The 24,680-nt window shown below is 38.2% G+C and overlaps 1 protein-coding gene across 2 annotated transcripts in view; it reads right to left on the bottom strand.

Moving 5' to 3' along the window:
* Positions 1 to 24,680, bottom strand: part of SPOCK1 (SPARC (osteonectin), cwcv and kazal like domains proteoglycan 1) — a 336,819-nt gene that overhangs the window by 213,117 nt on the left and 99,022 nt on the right. For both annotated transcript variants that reach the window (XM_072872906.1, XM_072872907.1), the window contains exon 3: positions 9,732 to 9,777. In XM_072872906.1, coding sequence (XP_072729007.1) covers positions 9,732 to 9,777 — 46 coding nt within the window. The remainder of the gene's footprint in view (positions 1 to 9,731; positions 9,778 to 24,680) is intronic.

Below are 24,680 nucleotides of genomic sequence, written 5' to 3'. Positions count from 1 at the left end.
TTCAAGATCTACAATTTAATGAAAATGGTGGATAATACTGGACCCAAAATAGATCACAGAGGAACCCTACTCAATTTGTCCTTCCAGCCTGACATTGAACCATTGACAGCTACTACCAGAATGTAGTTTTCCAATTGATTTTGTATCCACCTCATAATTATTTCTTTTAGACAATATTTCTTTAACTTGCTTATAAGACAGGAATATAAGCCAATGTCAAAAGCCTTATTAAAGTCAAGATATGTGATACTGAAAGTTTATCCCTGACGCTCAAGGCCTGTAAACATCACAGAAGAAAATCAGTTCAGTTTGACATACATACCAGCTTTATTCATCCCCTTAACTTCTTGATGCTAACAAATATTTGCTTTAATATTTATTCCAGTACTTTTTTTTTCAGGATTTCAGGTTCAACTAATGGGATACAATTTCCAGTTTTCTTCCTTTCTCTAACTTTAAAAAAATACGCATGCTGTTTGTCCTTTCCCAGTGTTCTACAATTTCATAAATTTTCAAAGATAAATTTTAATACCTTTAAAATTATTTCAGCCAATTCACTTAAACCTTAGATCAATTCCAGCTGACTTGCAAACATCTAATTTACTCAAGCAGGTTCTTTCCCTAATCCAGAATCTTACACTTCAGCTGAAGATATTAATTACAATAGCCACCTGGTCACAGCTGACCTTTTTAAGTGAAAGCCAAAACAAAGACAGGTAACAATGCTTTGGCCTTCTCAGCAATGCCTTTATATAAGCGTCTCTCTCCACTGAGCAGTGAGCCATCATTTTTCTTTTCATTTTAATACACTTGTAAAAAATTGTTATTCTTAAATCCTTGCCCAAACATCTCATTTTATACTTGGTTTTGTGAGTTTGGAACTACCTTTTGCACTCCCTTCAGAGTTCAACCCAGTTGTACTTTCTTTATGTAGAAAGTACAACTTCTTGCCACTGCAGTCACTATGAGCCTTATCGTTAACCAAGCTCTTGGCTTTTGGAAAATTTGTGTTTGTGCCTTTTGCATTGAAGAAATGCCAATTACCCTGATTTTTCTTCCTCTAATTTCTGCCTTACCAATTCTCAGTTTACTGAAATCTGATTTTGAAATAACTTGTCTTTATTTTGATGTTCTTCTCTTCCTAAAAATTCTGCATTGTACCTTTTTATGGCCATTTTCACTCTGCTTTCCACGTTCATTCGCCACAGGAGTTCCTGTTTTTCAATTAGAATCAAATGACAGTTAGTAATCACCTATTAACTCACAAGCATATAAACATGTTTAAATACTGTGCAAATTACTCTTCTGACTGGCTAGTGATTTAAAACTCACTCTGACACACAGTATAAATCTACTGCTATGCAATCCAATATTTAAGTCAAATAATATTTCGAAGCTGGAGACTTTGCCCCTGATTGGTTTGGCCTAGTTAAATCAGAATACAAGCCAAAGCAGCTAGTTTGAATAATATACTGGGGTCTCTCTTACAGCAAATAAGGAAGGAAGCTTTGCAGGCATGTATTTTCCAAACACACTTCCTTTTTAAAGGTTTAAGTAGGTTTCCAGAAATGAGCTCCTATATACTAGTACTGAAGCAAAGGGAAGGAGACCCCTGCTCACTAAGTGATGTCAATGAGAGCAGGGTTGGGCCCTGTGATATTCCCCAAAAATGTATTTACTTCAATGGGAGCCAGATGAGCATGGGGAGGCATGAACTCCCCTTTAAAAATCATGTCTGCCTCACAGCCAATGAAGTAAGAGATATTAAAAGAAAGCCAGCACCATTATTGACAAAACTAACAAGTGCTCCCCAACTGCTAATAAAATTCTAGACAAGCAACCTATCGATCATTGTCTCAGTTCAAAGCACATCAGCCATAATACAATCACAGACAGGGACCCTACCTCTGTCACTTCTGATGCCATATTTAATGTCAAAATTGGTTGCTTACAAGCTTAGAAGGAATTTAATGTTATGTTTCTAGCACATGAAGAGAACCACGTGCATCAGCTTGGAGGATATAAGCAGCCATATGTGCTTGAAATGCATTTGATGGAAGATAGGATATTTCATGTGCTGCATCTCAGCTATTGTTTTCTGTTGATTCAGTTAGCATGTTTTAAAATTGTACAGATTCACTAAAGATTTACAAACATAATTCATGTGCAGTTGTCCTATGAATAAGCCTCTAAAACTAATTCAACCACCGTCAAAAAATAAATTGCAAAATAAGTTATTCAATTGAAATCTCCCATCTGAGGCACAGTAATAGAAAACATTTATTATAAAACTAACATGTATTTGTGGCTAGAGATGTGTACAGTACTAAACAACTCTCTGAAAGGAATTTATTCAGGCTTTTCTGAAAGAACATCTTAACTGGGCTAACAGAAAATTACATGTTCAAAAATAATTGTAGGTTCTATGATTTTCATCCTGCATCACAGGCTTCCCATTATCATCCTTTTTGTTTTGGAAGGCTTATGAATTTTAGGCAAACTTTATTCTGCACAGCTGCAGGAGGCCATTTCTGGAGTCTGGATTTGCCATTTAGACACTGGAAGGTACAATTCAATGCAGAAGGAGAGGAAGCATGCATATCAATACATTCATCTCTAGATATAAAGCTCTAAATTTGACTAATTCACTTCCATGGGGCTGCTGGACTGTGACAGTCATAGGCTATGCTGTGCTGGAGGCCACAATCCACTCAAAAGCAGTGTTTCCTCTGCAAAAGTGAGGGTATTTTGCCAGTTCAGACTTTCATTAGTGCTCAAGGGGAATTCTTTGAAATGATAGAGTATTAATTACATGTCTGTAATTAATAATGATAGTCGAGTCTACACGAGCATGTCTGACATTAGAGTCAGTCATTGCTAGGTCTGATTCAGGCAGATGAAGATTTTCACACAGTAGTGGAAGAGAGATTTTGGAATTTTTTATTTATCCCCCCCCGGCAGATAATGAAAGCCCCGAGAAGCAATATCCCTCAATATCCCTGTCCAGATTTCTCAGTTACTGGGGAAGAGGACTAGGAATAAAGACAGTGAAAATAAAGACAAAGGCTGGAAGACAAAGGGGAAAGTTCAGGCTATTTCTGGTCAGGAGCTTCTTTTCCTGAGAAGTCCAACAGCTTGGAACACTTGGGATTTCCATCACCAGTGATGAATAAAATTCCATTTCTAGCCAGTCCCTTTGCCTCAGTGCAGGAGGCAGGGTCAGGATAGGAGGCTCAGGCCAGCTCAGTCCACTGCAATCATCTGCCAGTGTCACAAGCAAAACGGAAAGGGTGAGACTTGCACCTTCTTGAACAGACAATTCCACAGTTCCGTGGACGGTTTTAGGCATAGATTTGGGAAAAAGTTCAGCACTACAACAGAATCAAGTTTTTTCCCCCTCTTACTGTGTCCTTCTATAGTCTTGTTGTTACTAATAATGGCAGCTCAATGGTCTAAACATTTTTGGATTCAGAGCTTATGTATCTGCAATACAAAGTGCATCCCATTACTTCCACAGTTCCTATGTTCTGCGTAACAATGCTTTAAAAAAAGCCATATGGCAAGCAAATTGGACACCATTCCAAACTGTTGCCAGCAACTTTAAACCTAATAAAATGTACTCTTTATTTGTGCATCTTACCATAAAAATTAGTAACATCTCTTTGTCTGTAGAAGAATTTAATACAGCTATTGAGAAGTGGCTTTTAGCAGAAATTTTCAATAACAAACGTTTTTATTTAGCAGTTTTCACTTATACATAAAGCCTTAATGAGTTCATTTTCTGGCAAGTCTGAATAGGTGCAGAATATCAGACACATTTAATTACCATACCAAAATCTCTGACTTGAGAATGTTATGCTTAACTTTTTCCCTGATTCCCTCTTTTCTTTCTCCAGTGTAGATGGAGAAGACTAGGAAAGTATGTCAAGTTAGCTGTCAAGCTCCTTAAGAACTCTCAAATGACCTTGTCAGAAGAAAAAAACAACCCTTTGATTCATATTTTAAAATCCTGACTAACTTGCCCCTTCCACTCTTCTGCTTTCTGGCTTCTGCAACTCTGACAGAATTGAGTTCAATATTAATGACTAGCAATCATTTTCAGGCTATACGCTCTCCTGCCTTCTGCAGTCCGAATGCCTCGTTAGCTTGGCTCAGTCGGCAAGATGCTCACCTTTGTATTGGTTTCTCCTGGGTTCAAGATGAATAAAAAGCTGGGCTAGCAGCTAGGCTAAAAATAAATTCTGATCACTCAAGTACCCTCCGAGACGCAGCTGAATCATTCAAGTTGACTTCCCTTGAAAAGGCATGTTATGCAAAGATACCTCGTGTGACTCTCTAGGGGTTGTTTCAGTGAAAGTCATGCATGCTTTTTTACAAAACAAGGTATTTCTTTTCCTGAGACGTACATGCAGATATTTCTCTCCACATTGCAAGCAGAAAGCAGACAGCTTGATTACACTCCTATTGTTTTTAAATGCATAATTATTCAGTATGCTGAATAAAGCTAGCTTTTTTTTAGAAAAGAATATAGAGTTGGTTGGACGCAGCAGACTCTTCTTTAGAAAATGCAAATGAAGTACAAGCCTAGAAGCAGAACTCTGCTCATTTTCAAAACCTCTGATTACTGCTGGTTTTTACATCTGTTAAACATACTGAATCCTCCAGCTGCCTTTGCGAGATCACTTCTGGCAGTACTAGCCACCTTCAGTTACTTCTAAACCCTGCCCTCGCAGCTCCTTCATCGTGATTCTACAGTCTGGCTTCCATATAAAGACTTCACAATTAGAATATTCAAATGTGATTTTAGATTTAGAATTGAGAAATAGATTTGTAACATTAAAAACTTGTAAATGTGTCCCAAAGCGTGGGTATTCACACAAGTGAGCTTTAGCTTAGTGATGCTAGACTCAGATTTCCCATACAACCCAGGGAGAGGGGCAGTTGTCCACTTTCATTCACCGACTGGAGAAGTTTTTCTCTTCAATCACTGTAGGAAGAACCTTGGTGTTGTGAGGTTAAAATTCGCCCTTGGGCAATCTCTCAGAATAACAATTGTGTGATGAGAACACAGAGCTGCTACTGAGTTCACAGGAGCAAGCTAGGGCTCCTTACTGCAGGATCTGCACAGGCTCTCTGGATACAAGAACCCCAAAGAATACAAAATAAAAGCTTTTCTATCTCCAAAATCATACAAGAGCATAGGGGGCATTTAAACACCCCAAAGCCAAAAGGAACAACATGGAAAAAAACATCAGGGCAGGGAGGATGGAGAAGTAAAGACTAAAGGCAGATTAAAAAATTTCCTTGCAGCTTGCACTGCTTAAAAGGTCTAGGACAAATTCTTCTGACTATTATATTTTATCTGCATGGAAAATGACAGAAATTAAACCTGTGTTGGAAAACACTTGGAAAAGAGAAATAAAGCATTCATAGAATCATAGAATCATTAAGGTTGGAAAAGACCTCTAGGATCATCTAGTCCAGCCGTCAATCCAACACCTCCATGCCTACTAAACCATGTCTGAAGTGCCACATCTACATGTTTTTTGAACCCCTCCAGGGATGGTGACTCCACCACCTCTCTGGGCAGCCTGTTCCAATGCCTGATAACCCTTTCAGTGAAGAAATTTTTCCTGTTATCCAACCTAAACCTCTCCTGGTGAAGCTTGAGGCCATCTCCTCTCATCCTACGGCTTGTTACTTGGGAGAAGAGACCGACACCCACCTCACCACAACCTCCTTTCAGGGAGCTGTAGAGAGCGATAAGGTCTCCCCTCAGCCTCCTTTTCTCCAGGCTAAACAATCCCAGTTCCCTCAGCTGCTCCCCATCAGCCTTGTGCTCCAGACCCTTCCCCAGCTTCGTTGCCCTTCTTTGGACACGCTCCAGCCCCTCAATGTCTCTCTTGGAGTGAGGGGCCCAAAACTGAACACAGGATTCGAGGTGCGGCCTCACCAGTGCCGAGTACAGGGGCACGATCACTTCCCTAGTCCTGCTGGCCACACTATTTCTGATACAAGCCAGGATGCCATTGGCCTTCTTGGCCACCTGGGCACACTGCTGGCTCATATTCAGGCAGCTGTCAACGAACACCCCCAGGTCCTTTTCTGCCAGGCAGCTTTCCAGCCACTCTTCCCCAAGCCTGTAGCGTTGCATGGGGTTGTTGTGACCCAAGTGCAGGACCTTGCACTGAGCCTTGTTGAACCTCATACAACTGACCTCGGCCCATCGATGCAGATCCTGCCCAGATCCCTCTGTAGAGCCTTCCTACCCTTTGTCTCAGCACTTCCTATTTAAATGGTACTCTCTATATATACAGATATATATAGTGTATATACATTTACACAGGTATATACCTACATGTATATATATATATAAACTGAGGATTAGTCTTCTCAACATCTGATTCATAAGGCCCAAAGGAGCCTTATGATGTCACTTCTTTTCATTTTTTGGGTAACAACAACATAGGGGTTAGTGGCTAAAAACTCACATGCTCCATGTATATGTAACTAAACTAAGCAATGGTTTTCTAAAGTAATTTTTTTTGTGTAAGAAATCTCTTTAGAAAGGTATGAGGGGCTATTTTAAAGTTCTAGTCTGGGTGAATTTTACTACGGCCAAGAGTAGTGACCTCTTTGTCAAAAAGAATGATGTTTTGGCCAAATAAAATCCATTTGTAAGATTTAAATGAGGTAAAAACAGTGCACAGATCTCTGTGCGAGGCAGAGTATCATGCTCAGACTGCATCACCTAGTCTGCATTCTGCCTTCTGACGACAGACTATCCATAGTCTAGGAGAAATTTTACACTGAAAGAGAAATGATCCTTTTCTTTGTAAAGAGACGGGAATCTTTAACAGATGTATGACTGTTTGTATCGCTTCAAGGTATCCACATGTGATTTTAGATTCTCTAAAACGATTTGTGTTTTTGCCCAGAGTCAGACATCTCAGTAACACAATGAACAAGACAGTTTTAAAGCATGTCAGTTCAAAATCTTTTTGCAATATTTTGCCAGGATTCACCTTTTTGTTTTTCCTCTTGGGAAGACAGAGGGTCACAAGGCCTCTGAAAGCGGTAGGAGCATAAGTTCCATTTGAAGTCAAGAAGATTTGTAATCCTAAATCCTTCAAATGCCTTTGAAAATCTCCCTGTGGATATATGCCTTGACAAAAACATCATCTTTCCCTTTCCTTTGACACTGAAGTTCCATTTCCATAAAGACAGAGAATCTACATTCTTCGGCTCTAACATGTGTAAGCCCCAATGATATTCCTGGGAGCTACCTACAGACAATACAAGGATCATGTTTGGCAATGAAGTATAGAAATAGATGTAAAGTGAAATTTTGAAAAGTGCCTTCCAAGACTTCCAATGGGTATTTTCTTCCTAAACACTTTAGCAATTTTGAAAATTCAAATCTCTGATCAGCAAAGCTGCCCCCTTTTATGTCTCCTGTTTGTAAAATAAATGACCGCCAAAGCTCAAATTGAAAGCAAATAAAGAAAGCATTGTGGTTTCATCTCCTCCACTGGCCTGTCATTTATCTAGTTACCCCTTCATTCATTTGTTCACGCCTTTCCTTCTCCTTTTTAACTGATTCACCCTTTCTTCTCATTTGTGGTATGATTCACAAGTATAATTTCATAATATTTGATTTCTAGAGGCATAAAAATGTTTTTTGTAACCTGACTTGCTTTTTTTTTTAAGCAGTTATTAAAAAAATAGTAACTAACTTAACTATTGGGCACCTCCTGCAACTATGCAACATTGATATTATCTACTATTGTTTAACCATTATCCACTGGTTACATCCCAGTGACACCAGAGATAAGTCATGCTCGGAGAAGGCCATGTAATTTCCAATTTCTTGTTTCCCTCTGTGTACCACATTGTGACTGCTTCACCATGAACTCTTTTTTAAAACAAAACAAAAAGCTATCTGCCTGCCTAATAATGTGCCTAAGCAATTTGCTTGCAGGAATACCTTTTCTGAATGTAAACTCACAAGAATTATATATCCAAACAGCCACTTCACATTCTGAAAGGCAATGGAAGTCTCACGCTCTACTTGAATGACACTTAACTTTGAACACAGGATCCAAAAGACAGGACCATGCAATGGATCCACATGACTGAAATTCAGTTGTATTGTAGTTACCATGTATATGATCATTCCTTTCTAAGGGACTTTAGGATAACATCTTTTAAAATCCCTACAAATTTCAGAGCAGAGGTAGATTGAAACTTATAGAATACCATTTTGAATAAAATTCTGGGACACTGGTGTTCTGCAATTTAAGAGGCATGATGTTGAACAATGAACCAAAGCTAGTCAAAGAAATCCAGGATGCTAAAAATACCTTAAGCAATGGAAAAAGTCTACCATCTACCTGTGGTTTTACAGCTGTAATATCCTCGCCTCATATGTGTTCTCAAGCAGGAGTTATATGAGCTTCACTGAACATTACAAACAGGAAAAATGAGCAACCGTCAAAAGGCAAACAGAGAAGCTAACCGACCTGCACTTTATATCGTGTGTTGTTATCCTCCACAAGTCAAACAGCTGATAACTGGTTCTACCAAAACAAAAGAAGCTGTGCAAAATGTAATTTTTAACATTTGTCCTGAAAAAAGTACATTCTAGAAAGCTTTAAGAAATAATGGTTTCATGTTACGCTTTTTGAGCGTGCTCTGGTATGGAGTGTTACAGAATCTTAAATGTCAGAGTGGCAAATACAACCAATAGTAAAGTTAAAATACAATATTCTGATTTTAAGGACAAAATTATGGCATGCTATCAGCTTGCACTACTTTTTGTATCTGTCTTTCAGAGGATGGACTCCTGAGATTTCTTTGCATACAGTGTTTTTTACTGACGAGACATTAACTATCAAATACAACCCACCACACCTAGCAACATCAGGGCTACTAGTGTTTCCAGCGATGTTCGCCTATGGTATTTAGAACGAATGTCTCTTACCATCGCATCTGAAAAGTTTGTTGCTAGCTATGAACACCAAGCAGAGAATGCCTGATGTGGAGTTGCTATCTGAGATCTCTTTTAAATTGTCAATCTGAAGTTCTCTTTCCTGGCATGGCTGTTGTTTCCAGTGCTATCCTGGACACAACAATTAGAATATTTTTTATTGGTTTTTCCTGTCCTTTGGTGGCTGGCCTGGAAATTGTTGAAGTACTGCCATAACTTAACAACGCACCAAGACAAAGTGCAAAATGTCATTTACAGAATCTGTATCTGAATCAGCAGCATATACACAACACACATTTCTTTTGAAAACCAGCCCTGAAATTCATACATTACAACTGGCTTCAAAGAATTGGTCCCTTAAGTGTTAGGAAATGCAGTAATCACATTTGTGACATTTATTTAGCAAAGTTTTTAACATGAAAGAAAACGTATGTGAAGATACCTGTTTTAAATTGCACGTTAGACTGAGATTCACAGTTACAGAGAACCTTTCTGAGCATATATATCATCATTGAATATAAACTGGAATGGATGCAGATTAAAAAACATGGCTGAAAAATACAGAGATGAGTCAAACCCTTACACATAAACCACCTCAAGCTGTGACTAAATTGGGAATGAGATGTAAGCATGAACAGAGCTCTTCACTAATGCATGAGACAGACGGAGGAAGAAAGGCATAAAGTATATGGGGATATCACAAAATAGCAGAAGACAACCACAAAATGTGTACTAACTTTACCTTGATCAAAAGGCTTGTTTGGATTCCAGTTTCTGAAATAATCATCCTAAATGGGGAGGAAAAAAAAAGGAAACTCAGGAAAAATATAATCAGTCTTTTCAGTACAATTTTACACAACTAAACTACAAATGAACCAACTCATCTTTTGATCCTAACATATTTAGCTCAAATCAGGTTGTATCATATTTAGCTATCAACAGGTTGTATCCTAAAGAGTAGTAAATGCAGGTTAGAAATTAAAGAATAAAAAATTCCTTGGATTCAGCATCTTGAATTTTTCTTCTAAATTGTTTTTCAAAGTATGCCCATTATTAAATATTTTCTGATAACTCTATTATTTCATATCAGTCTACAACTTTTGATAACAAAGATAGGAGCATGTTGTTCAGATAACATAACATGATCCAAACCATCCTGGTGTGGTGAAAGGTCAGCAAAGTAAATCCAAAAATACTTGGTATTCATTTGGACACATGTAAATCACACCACTGTGAATGTACAGAAATACAGCAATAATCCCGTAAACATCATACTTAAAGTACAATAACATCCAGGAGCACTTGCAGTGAATACTTCTTCACTGTTCCCACTATAAAATTTTAAAAATCTTCTTAAATCTGATGTAAAGATATTATTCTGCTGTGAGTCTTGTGGTTCTGTTTTACATAATTCTGACTGGACTTTAAAATGGAGAAGGTAGGAACTGTCAAGAGTGCCTGGCCAAATGATTATACTGTTGCAAACGAGGCCCTCTGCAGAAAGAATGGAAAACTCTTCTGTGTGTTGGATCAATTTGTATTCTATGTACTTCACAAATATTTACCTGAAGGCAAAGTTTCCCCCACTTCAGAGTGCCATCAACCCTAGTCCTGAAGAACTGGGATTCAAGCCCAACTGTTATATGTAGTTTCAGCGTATTCTGTATATCTCACTTGTGTCGTCTTTGAAAGGAAGTGATAACAACAGAATAATGTATTTGAAGTGAGGAAGCATGGGAGATTTCTGTAACACTGTGATATTTTTCTGCATATTAATCTCTATTTCCTTTTTAATATATCTGGTATTCTATATTCATTTCTTGAGGGCTGCCACTGAAGAGATGTCTTTATCAAGCTGTCCAGAATGACACCTAGATTTCTTTTTCCTGTCAGGAGGGTAACTGAAAACCCACCAGTGTGAATAAGACACCTAAATTATTTCTTCCATAGGGCTTTGCTTACTATTTATCTCCAGTACAGTGAATTTCCCACGCTCTCATGCTATCCAATCGGCCTACCTTGGAACATTTTGGAGACTTGAAAACCAGCATGCCTTACTTTCTGGGTTCAGAACAGCCCACTGTTCAGGGGCTGTTACAGGAGGAGTGGGGACTCTCTATGCCCTCACTGAACACCAGGAGATGCACCTTATGGTAGCGCATTCCTTTCTGAACACCATGGCCAGCATGAGAAGCAGAAAATACTAATGCTTACAGCGTGGAGAACTGTGGACTGCTGTCCTGCTCTTCTCTGCCTCTCGGGGGACAGGGCAAATGCTGCCTGTAATGAAGGGGGCTGGATGTAATTCTGCGTGACTACCAGGAGGAAATGTATTTTCTTTCTCCAAGTATATTCATGCTCGGTGTCTATACTGACTTCATGGAAGTGACGATGTTCCACAATAACAACAAAGATTATTATTCATAATTTATTTCAGATACATCAAAAGTATCTGTACTTTTTCTTCAGAAGTACAGGGTTTGGCACCAGAAATAGAACCACAGCCTTTGAGTTCCACAGCTTTGTTAATACAAAAGACCCCGCATTGTTATACAATGCTTTGTAATTGATTATGATGTACTGCTAAATTCACCAAGCATTAATCTCTTTTCAGAATGTGTTGGGTTTTAAGTTTTTTGAGCAGAATAATTTTCTTCGAGCAACAAAATATTCTTTTTTTGACTGCTTACATTTTTTCCTAGGTGTTGCTTTGCTGCTGGGTTTTCAGCATCAGAAACTGTTAAATAATTCAAATCCCAAGAAAGATTTCTTATGCTGTTGGCATATGGAACCAGTTTTGAAATAAGGATTGGAAAGGGGGTTTATCTCAATTTCAGTGTCAAAGGAATATTTTACAGAAAATGCACCTTCCTCACAAAAAAACCTACAAAACACCAATCTCTTCTGTAAAACTATTCCTTCACCTTTTCTCCTTTATGCAGATATGTTTAGTACTCCTTTTTGAAAATGGAAACTATATTTATTTTAGAATATGCCTGAAACTACAGTATGATAACAGGAAAATACACAAGAAAAAATATGGGAAAAACCCCCTAAAAAGTAGAATAGAGAAAACCTTTCAGATTTTCAATATATAAAACTCATTAGTATTTATAGGAGTAAATAATTACTATACATATATTAGAGCAATATGGTCAACAGCAGTTCAAAATAACTTGTGCCAGTTAGACAACAGAAAATACAGCACTAGAGTTTCACTTCAGCATTGATACCAGCAAGAACTGTAATTGAATGGTTATGGCATTGTAAAGGTGAAATTCACCCTGTAGATATGGCTAAGCAGAAAATGTATGTCTCATTTAAATGCCACCTAAAGCTCTGACTTGAAAAATGGACAGGGCTTTGTGCTAGTACTCTGCAAGTTGCTGAAATTTATACGTTAATCTGAAATGACTTTTGTTAGGAGGAGCAACTCTTAACATCTCCAAATGGATACCATCATTTCACTGTAACTTCCTCCAACAGAAAAACAGCATGCTGATGTAGCAATATACAGTGCCTAAACATGACAATGATTTCCAGGTGTATAGCATTCGAAATATATACATATATATACACACATAAAAAATACGATCAGCTTGATTAAAGAGATTTAACATACCCATTCAATAAAACACCTTCCTGACAAAAATGACTGCACGGAAATCTATGCGTTTCTGAGCTTTCTACTAGGACAGATATTAATGTGCTTAAAATACCTTACGCCTGCTGTAATATATGAAACTATTATGCCATTTTAATATTAACATGTTAATAAATCAATATTAACACATTAATAATTAACATGTATCAATACATTTCATTCATAACAATATTAACAGTTGATCATAAGAGTTTAAAGTATAATATGAATTGTGAGATGTCGTAAACACTTTTATTCACTCTATGGATATTTACAAGTTAAAATTGAAAAACCTACCTCAACTTCCTGAATACGTAAGCATTACAAATGAGAAAAGAAAAAAGAATGAAATAAAACAATATAAAAATATGTTAACATTCATCAATTTTCTCCTCAGCAGCCTTTTAAATGTAAAATCCCTTATTTCAGATGACCTTCACCTCCAAATGAAATCATTTTCTCTCTTTCTTTTCTGACCTTTCTACCTTTGCTGTCATGGCCCAGTTTTCATCTGCTGCACTATTAGCCAAATGCCATTCTATTAGTACATTTCTCTCTCGTAGAGCACCAAAAAAAGGCACTTTCATTTCCTTTTGGCTGACAAAAACACCAGAAAGTGTTTTTCTAAATACTTATCGGTTACATACCTGATATGAGAGAATTTTTCTTTCCCCCTAGCTGACTTTAAAGACTATTTATTTGATGGACTTTGAAGGGAAGGCAAAACCAGGCATGGAGCCACTTCAGTACAACAGGTGACAGCAACTGAGAAATATTTTTGATGAACAAATATTTAAAAATATCTTTCTCCTTGCATAGAATTCACACTTCAAAGGTTTTCCCTATGGTTCAGTGGCTGCATATGACTAAGTCAATTTTTTAATTAACTGAAGGGAGTCTGCACACCTAAAATCATGCATGAAAAGAAGAAGCGATACCGCAAACCAAGACTGGATCTGACTCCCTTAGCTCAATCCAGTGTTATATAAATGTGATGTATTGGCTTGGCCTCTGCACACAACCAGGAATAAACATGAACCCCAAACTCTAGAAGTTGCCTGTCCCTCTCTGTCCTGATTTCACCTGGGATAGAGTTAATTTTCTTCCTAGTAGCTGGTATAGTGCTGTGCTTTGGATTTAGTATGAGGATAATGTTGATAACACACTGATGTTTTAGTTGTTGCTGAGCAGTGCTTACACTGATCAAGGACTTTTCAGCTCCCCATGCTCTGCCAGGTGCACAAGAAGCTGGGAGGGGGCGCAGCCAGGACAGCTGACCCACACTGGCCAAAGGGCTATTCCATACCATATGACATATTCCATACCATAAGGGCTGTTCTACACTATATGGCGTCATGCTCACTATATAAACTGGGGGGAGTTGGCCAGGGAGCAGCAATCACTGCTCGGGGACGGGCTGGGCATCGGTCAGCAGGTGGTGAGCAATTGCACTGTGTATTACTTGTTTTGTACATTCTTTTATCATTATTATTATTTTCTCTTCCTCTGCTGTCCTATTAAACTGTCTTTATCTCAACCCACCAGTTTTACTTTTTTTCCCCCAATTCTCTCTCCCATCTACTGGGGGCAGGGAGGAGCGAGCGGCTCAGTGGTGCTTAGCTGCCAACTGGGGCTAAACCACAACACTCTCGGAGCACAAACACCCTGAAGGGAATGGTATGGAGCTTTACTGCAAGTCCTGTGAATCTAGGTCCCTGATGGACACAGAGTCTCACATCACAGGTAAATACTCAGCTTCCACTTCCAGGAAAAGAAATCTGACTCGTGTAAAACTGGTCCCAACCCAATTCTTGAAGAAATCTTGAGTTCTGTTCTCTTCTCACTGGGTGCAGGATGAGGCCTTTGGCAAGCTTCCTTTCTGCCTCCTCATAAAGTCTACTGCCCGCCTAGGATAGACATCCACTCGGGATAGCAGGGCAGGTAACCTGAGACGGTCCCTCACGCAGAGGACAGCTCACTTTTGACATCCCCTCACCTACTTCAATTGCAAGACTTGGGACAGGAGCTGTCTTTTCAGTTCTGTATCTGTTCGTCACTTAGCATCATGGAATTCTACTTCAAGATTTTACCTTCAGGAAATTTAACTGAGAAGTAAGTTATGATCATAACAAATGAAAAAATTTTAGAAAAGCAAATATAAATTGCTAGACTTGGGCCTCAGTTCTTTATTGCATTTTTATTATTTTGATTTGAGCAACCAAGGGATGATATGAAACATGTTTTGAAGTGATTTAAACCCATTTTGCTGTATCGTGCATAATAAATTGCTGTTTCCTAACAAGAGCAAAATATTCTTTTATCATTCAATACATAGGTGTCAAATCCAGCCAACTTAGATTGATATGCCATCAACAAAGTCAATCAAGAGAATAATCATATGTTAAACAGTGTATGCAAAGGGCATATTAAAAAGTGCTACTTTAAAAGCTCACAAAAGCTTTCTTACAAGCAGAACTATCAAAAATCTCATTCATCAGTATTCACAGATTGTGTTCCGATTGCAAAAATCAAACCTTGAACCAGACCTGGGTCTGACACAATCTCCTGTTAGTCATATCAGAAAAGTTAGCAAATAGAAATTGACCCTAAGACCAGTACATTAATATGGGACTGCTCTTCTCTCCTATTACCCTCCATATCACTACAATAACAATACACTTTAAAAAGTGAGATTAATGGTAAAAGCAAACAGTCCTCTTTTCCCCCACCAACTAAGAAAGTAAACAACAGCTTCTTGTTTCCTGAAGTTTAAGTTTTTCAGTTATTCCCATCAAACCTCCTCTACTGTCACTTTTTGGTTTAGTTATTACCTAAGGCTTGATAGTTTGGAAGAGTTAACGAAGCATGGTTAATTTAACACACAGGCACTCTCTATACTTACTTTATTTACTTGTCAAAAAGAAGCTCTTGCAAGATGCTCTTGCTTATAAATAGAGCCAAACGTTAGCTAAATGGGTGCATAAATATTTATATTTTGTTGCCTTAATCGAGCTTATAAGTTATTTGTATGAATCAAGCAGAAATGAGATGCTGACTGAAAAAACTCCACAGCAAATCCCCCTGATTTTGCACCTTTCGAACGAGCTCAGTTCAGTTTCCTCCCCAGGGCCTGGGAAGATCACAGTGACCTGGACCAGCCCCCCAGGGTACACAGCCATCACGAAACCCGCAGCACAGATCCTTCCTGAGGAAACTCATATATACAAAGGGCATAACCCTCAGGACTGTCAGATAACCTTTTGGAGGTAATCTTCATTCCCAGCTCCTCCCAGCCAACAAGAGCTTAAATTTCTAAATATCTCCAGGAGGGACGTTTATTAACACTGGTTTGCAGCCTGCTTAGTATTTTTCTCTTCCATCCTCGATCTATGATTAAACCTTTTACCCTTATAAAGACCAGCTGGGAAAAGTGGTAATTACTAGCTCATTGCTTTTTTAAAATTAGCTCCAGAAAGATGCAGCTGCATTTTCTGCCTCTCTACCTTGCAGAACAGAAGATCATTCCAACACCGAGCAGTGTGAAAGCACCAGCTGCTGCTTGCTAAAGTCAATCTAGCCTGGATCATAAACATCTCCCCAAGGCCTATTGCCTGTTTTAAGCAAATAGTTTGTAGCAGCAAATTACACATTATTTATTTATTTATTTAAGAGGAAGAGAAAATATTTTGCCCACTGAATACTTCAGCAAATAAAGATTTCCCAACAGTAGCTAGTGCCTGGAGTCTGCATTAGGGTCAAGAGCCGACTCCAAGCTCCTAAGGACATTGAGACATCTCTACCCACCTCTGAGCTCTCTCTCTCCTGGGAATCAGAGAATATGCATCCAAACACGATGCTTTTGCTTAGTGACTTAGTAGCGCTTGTACTGTGGATATTTCATTTTAAATTTGGTAGGGAAAACCTTTGGAAAGTGTAGTGATAAATTTCGCAGAAATGCCAGGAGTGTAGGGGTTTACTTGAAGAGCTAGAAACATTAACTGGTGAAATTAAAAGAAACCACTCCAGACGGAAGTAGTAGCACATGTAATGAAAGGTCTGAGGATGTCAGGACCTGTCTAGAATACTGTAACTAAGTCATTAATAAAAACATAATGAAATGCTTTAGCCTCGAATGAAAGCAAGGCTGGTATAAAGGGTTCACAATGGACTTGCATACAATGCTAAATACATCAATACCTGTTTATTAATAGCAGTATAAAAAGTCCTCAGATATGCATGGCATAGAAAAGATCCTTGCCCATGTATTACAATCTCAGTGCCCCATAAGACTCAAATTCTCAGCACATGTACTTTTTCTTCAGCTACCACTAATGCGCAAAAGAATTTCTTCTGCTTAATATGACCTATTCTCTTCTTATTTTCATAAATTAAAAGTTTTTTTTGGTTGGTTGGTGGGGTTTTTTGCGCTGTATTAGGAAATATGATTTGCCACTCCTGTTTTACTGGAGTTTCCATAGGCAATACCAAGAAAGTGGTAGGCAAAACTTTCAGCATAGGCTTTCTTTACCCACAGTCACAGTGATTCATTGGGGTGGCAAAAATTTCAGAAATGAAATAACAAAAAGTTGAAAAATAATTGAAAAATAAGTTACCACTGAGGCCATATCAGCCAGAATAAGAATTCTCATTCTTTAGAACTCAATCATGTGGCCTTTTACACAGAAATTTTCCAGCTGCTCTGTTGGTTTTTTGTGTTTTGGTTTTGGTTTGGTTTTTTGTTTTTTTTTTAATAAAAAGACAAATATAGTAAGAATTAAAAATATTTCTTAAAAAAACCCAAACCACTCTTTGTTTATCCATAAGAATGAAGCTAGAGGGTATGTCTACAATGAGGAGGGCAAACAGATGCTCATTTACGCTGCTTGTGCTTCAAGCAGGATGAACGAGGGCCAGCTGTGAGCCAGAAGCTCTATAGCTGCTTTAGCACAGCACTGTGCCAGCACACCCAGCTGATATATTTGGGTGGCTGGAACAATCACATAACTGTCTATGCTAGCTTGTGCTGAAATACTGAAAACTGAAAAAAAAAAAAAAAAAAAGCCTTGGTTTGATTATTCTTTGCTGGCCCTTTCAGTAGACTTAACTTTAGAAATACATTATCACTTCTGCCTGAACTCTTCCTCTCATTAGCGTGTGCTAAAAAGCCTCTTATCCCTGCCTAGAGTTAAATAATTCTTTCTAACTTTACTTTCACACTTGAGTAAGTTTTTCACACTTGAGTATGTCCCACCAGCCACACCAGGTTATGCTGCAAGCGGTAAAGCTCTCACAAGCCCAAAAAGGTAAAACTCAGGAGTCTCCCAAGGTATGGGCTCGCTGATCCTTGTTGCGTTGCATGTGCTGTACTGTCACAGATGCTACAACTCCAAGACCAGACTGAAAAACAGAATCTCACTTGGTTGCTTATGTTGTAAATTAACAACACATACGCACTAGCTACAGTGCCTCAGCCACATAGGACTGTCTCAGAGGCACTGCAGAATCACGTTCAATGCATTTTTTTCTCCAGACATGAGTTCTCCTTCCATGACCTTTGCAAAGGGCCTCCACTGTGGCTATCAGAGAGGCAGCAAGGGGAGGGAGGAATTAGGATGGAGGGAAGACAGGCAGTGGAATACTTCTTACAAGGCCTGAGGATGAGAAGTATTGTAGTGATGATTTACCACCTCAGCTTAAACAATTTCCTCAGGCAATCAGGTCCTGGGGCAATCTGCAAGGAAACTCAATAGTTATTGACCCCTAAATAAATGTGTAAGGTCCTACTCTCTCCAGCATTTGTCCCAGACACTTGAGATTTTCTGATTTCTCTGGTTACTCTCTGATTACACCCTGATGCCTACAGTAGCATGTTTAGGCAAATCTCTACTTAACCATCTACTCCCCATCCATCTCTCACAACAAACACAGTTGATTCAGCTTCTGAACTTCAGTCAGGGTTCCCAGTACTAGACAGTAAATTAAATTTAAAATCACTTATTCAGAAACAGGACTGTGTGGGAGGGAAGGTGTAGGTGGCAAACAGGGGACAAGTAAAAGAGGATGGCACCAGAATTCTGGGACAAAGAGGACTGAAGCTCCACAGGGTGCAAATGCAGCGAGAGGTCCAGACGGCAGCAGCTGTTTGTGGGCTCATTACCAAGGAGTTCCCACCCAAGGAGCCAAGCCCAAGAAAGGTGGTACAGGGTAGCAAAGCTGAGTGCCCTCATGGGAGGCCAGAGAACAAACATATTTCAGTAAAATAAGCTTGAGAGGTCCCTCTGATAAAATGATACTTGGCACTTGTACTATCTGCCGTGGAATTTATATAACCCAGTTAGAAAACAAAAGTCTGCCATGGAACATGCTCAAGTCCATGGAGTTACACTGTTTTCAGAGGACTGGGAAAATACAGTCAAGGCCAATGGGTTTTTTACTTCTTAGTTAGAAAATACACATGCCCTCCTTCCCTATGAGCTTTGCGTTGGTGCTCAGTTTGACCCGTGAAGAACTACTTTGTGCAGCAGCTTCAGCACAGAGCACAGATAGAAGCAGCCCTGGGAATCGTTAACTCCCACTTTCACAAAGTGAGTAGCACCTAGTCGAACAGGAAGCAAGAAGCAGAGCCAGAGATTACAGAAATATATTCCCTCCTCCTTCCAGGTGGAATTCCTTAAAGCAGCATTATTTCTGATCTCTGAACTAACACTACGCATGAATTAGCAACTGGGTAGATAGGCTAACTCACTGAATCTAGTGATCCTTATACGGTTCCAGCGAGTGCACAAAAATAACATGAGTGCCTGCTGTGTGAATTGAAGATTCACAAGTTGAGAACCTGGCCTAGTGGTGTTTTCCCACGTGACCATTTGCTTGTCTTCCACTTCTCAAAACCACTGTGCTTTTATCTAGGATTATTACTGTGAATACTGGTGAAGAATGGCCCCCTGCACATTCTCTCTGTATAGAGAATAGCATTGTTAATAAATCATATTCTCAATAGGTGTAATATTTAAAACATACCTTGAAAGGAGAGCTACTAAACTCTTTCCACATCTTAATTTTCATTCAAAGACTCAAATTACATACTTAGAAAGCAGTTGTTTTTAGGCAGCTTGAAAGCCAAACACATTAAGCTTGAAGGTTATAAAGCCATTGTCAATGTTACTTCACTTTCAGTATCCTCGTTGCTTTGAGAGTGCATTTGCAGTAGCTGTTCGTGACAGATTCACTGGCCCTTTTTAGCTGAACATTTGGGGTTTCTATCTGGAGAACACCATCCACATAAAAGAATCCTAATGATACCGCTGCTTTCACATAAGAGAACTGCTTTACAGTGAATAACAATTTGCATAATGATTAAATGCATAGAGTTATTTCTTCTTTTATTTTACAAGTCTTCAGAAATCTGTTTTGAGTCATGTGATTTTTTTTTAAATTTACCATTATGGGAATAATCTCATTATGAGATAAAGTGATAATTCCCCTAATTTCAAAGTTATAAAATAAAGGTGATGAATAAAATCATACTGATATTCCACTTAGATATACAAATCCCAGTGGTTAAAATGTACAAGAGAACAGCAGTTGAATAAAATCGACTTATCTAACTTTGATATTTAGTGACACAATTGTCTGAGATCTGTAGAGACAGTTAAACTAGTTACTATGTCCTAAGTCTTTAAAATTACTTCTTTAAATGCATAACTAATGACTGGAAAGAGACTGTATGAATTATATTGAATTATGAGCAATGAACTGTCCCTGGGAGCACGCATGCATTTGTTTGTATTTCATTTGTAGCTTCAAGGAAAATCTAGCTCCAAGTATTGTTGAGAAAAACCTTTGCAAAAGGTGAAATGAAACTACCATGCTGCCCTTGAAAAGGACAACTTTGCAGCCCTTTAGCCAGTTTTAGCCAGTATGTGAAATTTCTTAGAACTGCGTCAGGAAAAAGCAGCCATAGTCAACTAGTCTATGAAATAACCAGTTGCTGACTGTGTGAGACAGTTGTACGCATTTTCAGATCAGAAATCCTGTGAGCCATTACAAATGTGTGGTTTCAGTTCCAGTTTATAATATCATTTTGTTAATTGCCTCTGGCATTTTATCCATTCTAAAAAAAAAGAACACAACATCAAAAATCATTACGCAAAACTGACAGCAAGCTTAATGGAAACAAAACAGCTAAATACTTGCAGCAGTTGTTGCAAACAGAAATCCTGTCCTCCCTCAAGAAAGCGCTCCTCACTTTGTTTATCACCAACAACTTGAACATATAGTAGGTTATTTTAGATACCTTGATCAGTTTATAAAAGTTATCATGTGATGAGGTTCTCCATAATAGTTGGGGCTGGTTGATTCATGTAAAGTCCCTCATGACTGTTTTGTTACTGACAGACTTGCGTTCTCTCTACCCATTACCTGAAAAATCATAGGAGGTGCATGAATGTAACATTTTATTGATGGTACCTCATTAATCTATTAGACTGATGAAATAAGACAGATTATTCTGAATATTAAGAACTTCATTTCTTGTGTCAGCTGTAAAGTAACAATAACAAAAAGTTACCTTTCATAAATGATTGCTGCTTGCCATCTGGTTGAAGCAACAGTATTTTGGAGAGAACCAGTTTTTGTTGGAATGGTATTTCAAAAGATTTATCTTGAATAATCGATAAAAAAAAAAGGAAAAAAGTAAGATAAAAAGGCCAAAGAAACAAAATATTCTGGTTCAGGCAAAGGATAGCTAAACTGCAGTAATGGCTCCAGTGGGATTTAAATGCCAAGGCTGTTAGCTTCCACAGTACAAAGATTTCCATATGCATTGATCCTATTTTATTTTAGCAGAAGACAGCACCTGAGTGCCCAATTTGTGCATAATTTGTTCTCAAGAAGTCCACGGAACACTGTTCAAAGGCAACTTCAGATCCATGCTGAACATTTTAAGCCACAAAAGTCAAACTGGAGTTCCACTTGCATTTGCAATGGAAAAGATGATCTAATAGTTTAATTTGCACACCTGTATTTGCTAGCAAGAGTCCAACCAAAGGCAACATCATTATTACTGGATAAGGATTTTACTCCATTTGACCACTACAACCATCTTCGTATCTTCCCCTCAAGGAGGGAGATAGTGACCCCTCATACCCTACACACTAGGCCCAGAACTACTCACCCCAAAACTACTGTTGCAGATACTACATCATTATATCAGTTACAAGTCGATATACTAACAAACAGCATTATGCCAGCTATACTCAGACCGTATTTCCATTTTGCTTCAGAATCATGACAAATGAGTGAGCAGAAAGATCCAAACATGATACACTGGTGTTACATGATTTCAGAAACTTTGACCATTTTGTTTATGGTTTTATTGGCTCTTGATTCATCGTTTAAAGTTCTTAGTTGTGTACACAGGGAATTTCACACAGTACACACTCCAGAAACAATATTGTGTGAACAATGTGAACATTGTCAATTACTGATGCATGTTCAAAGCTGCTCAGAAAAGGATAAATTAAAAATAGGAAATATATAGTATTAAGCTTCCATAGCTGTGATTATAGTGATAAAGCAACATTCGAGGTAAGTTCTTCTGACCAATTTCAGAAAACTAAGTGACCTTTCATTTTTTACAGTAGCATGCTTCTTGGATCAAGGACAGACATCTGAAAGAGTCTCCTGTAGGGAGATATAATGCACGCTTGAACTTGCCAGAACATGCGCCTCTGTGCATCAGTGATAAAAGGTCAGTATGTTGTGTGGCACGGCATGGAATGAACAATGACATGAGAAAGTAAGATGTAGCAAAACTTAACTTTACAATCTCAGGAACCTTCTAACCAAGCGGCCATGGCTCAAGAGGATATATAGCTTCCAGGTCTCAAAAAGGCAGTTTTGAACTGTTCTGCTGTAAACAGAAGTATGGTCCTGGTCTCTAGACATTACAGTTGTTCACTGTTAAAGGGATTAAATCATGAAATGGGTCAAAAGCAAACCAAAACGGCATTTTAATGAAGAACAAAACCTGAAAAAAACAGCACTTAGAGACACCTGAAGAGTACTGAAGGTCATGAAGACTTCTTAAGGCACAAGAGAACATTTGAATTTTGATCAGCTGTAATTTTACACCTGAGGTCTAGTACAACTACTTATTTAATTCTAACAACTGAGAAAATAGTTCAAACATGCAGTGTAACCGATCTCCAAACCTTAGAGATGTAAAATCAGAATAAATATATATCTTCGAGAGCAGCTGCATCTGCAGAGTATAAAATTAAGTAAATGTGCTGAGGATCGCCAGCAACATGCTCTAATTGAACCCTCCCTCCAACACTGACACACATACACACGTTTATTATGAATTTCAAATATCTGTTAAGATTACAGTGAGTAAACCTCAACATTAATCCCTGGTTCTTAACACATTCTTCTGTTTTCTGTTCAACACCATACACATTTTAAACTAACCCTTTTCCTGGTTCCATAAACTGTACTACAAAAAGGTTTGAGGCAGATGCTTTACAACTAATCTACCCAGTTGTAGAAAATAAAAATAAAAATCTTTTTTTCTTTCTGTCTTTAGTGACCTAATTAATGAATATATGCCTTAAGTGTTCTTCATAAACAATTTTTCATGCTGCTAAGCCAAAGCCTCAACTTTATTCATGAGTGTCACAAGCAGTGGAAAACTCTGAGAATCTCCAGCAAAATAAGTTGTTTTACTTGCAAAATATTAATGCAGATTTCTTTAGTATTTGCCCAAGTCAAGAGTTGAGATTTAGAATCACAATTCTATTTGTTTCAATATAGGCAAGAATGGGCTTAGAGAGGACTTCATCCTAACAGACTGTAGCAAAAGGAATGAGATTGAAACCTACCCTCTAAGAAAAGTGTCCTGAAATGGTTCAATCTCACCTTTATTAAATATTTGTTGTTGGAGACAGAGGCAGATTTAGTATTTTCTGCACATCACCCAAGCATCATCTTTTCCCGGATTTTTATCTCGCTTCTGCTTCCACTGAAGGCAAAATTCCCTCCTGTTGTCCCCTAGGAAGGTGATTTCTTCAACTGCAGAAGTGGTTAGGAAAGCAGGTGGTAGCTTTTTCTCTTGGTTGTATAAACCAGGATAAGAGTGGGGTTTGGATGGTGTTGAGGAACTTACAGAAAACATTCTGAAACTTTCCCAAAAGCAAGAGCATCTTAAATGCTATCCACACCTATCCACAAAAATATCCACAAGATTTAAAATACTAAATTCCCTAGCAATATACCGTCATTACAATGCTGCACTGAATTAAGACACAGGTTTTAGTAAGGCAGATAAAATAGTTTTTACGTTAAGACTATAATGTCTATTTGTAGGTCCTCTAAAACAGCCTTCATACATAAACATTACAAAACCCACAAGACAACCTTCATCTCCACAAACACTATGAAATTGCTAATTCATATACGTTTGAGATTTCTGAGCTGCTCTTACTTATTTTTTTAGGAGATCCAATGGAGTTTGAACAGCTAATTAAAACACAGGATTTCCTGCACTGAAGCTCCTTCTTAGTAGCTCTACATTCTTAGTAATGTACAGCTACTAAGAATGTACAGCTAAGGTCATTCCCATTGTTCACGCCATTATCTAAGGAACAGTTCGAAGATGTGTTAATTTTGTTCTAAGCTACCCCTGAAACGTGAATTGTAATCACGTGTTAACAGGGAAACACAAAACAGAAACTTTTACAATTACTAAGAAACAAACAACTGGGGACTTGCCTGGTTCTAACTGTATTAAAGAAAGTCAGGAACATGAATGCTCAGCTGCAGTAACATTCCATTTAGATTATTACCTTGCCTGGCATTGTCGTTTCTGAAATTGTATTTTGGCAGATTCCAGGAATGCTGTCAAGCCATTTGTCAGCTCAGTCAAACATAATATGAGCTAGTAGAATATTTCAACAGAGGTGAACTCATTTTCACAGAAGTATTTTGAGAAGTGTTTGTGACGGAAACTGCAACCTGAAATCAGACAAAAATCCAGCCGAATGAAAA

Source organism: Ciconia boyciana, chromosome 9, assembly GCF_034638445.1.
Source record: "Ciconia boyciana chromosome 9, ASM3463844v1, whole genome shotgun sequence".
Taxonomy (NCBI): domain Eukaryota; kingdom Metazoa; phylum Chordata; class Aves; order Ciconiiformes; family Ciconiidae; genus Ciconia; species Ciconia boyciana.
Note: the sequence above shows the minus strand (reverse complement) of the source record. Positions and strands in the feature narration are given on the sequence as shown.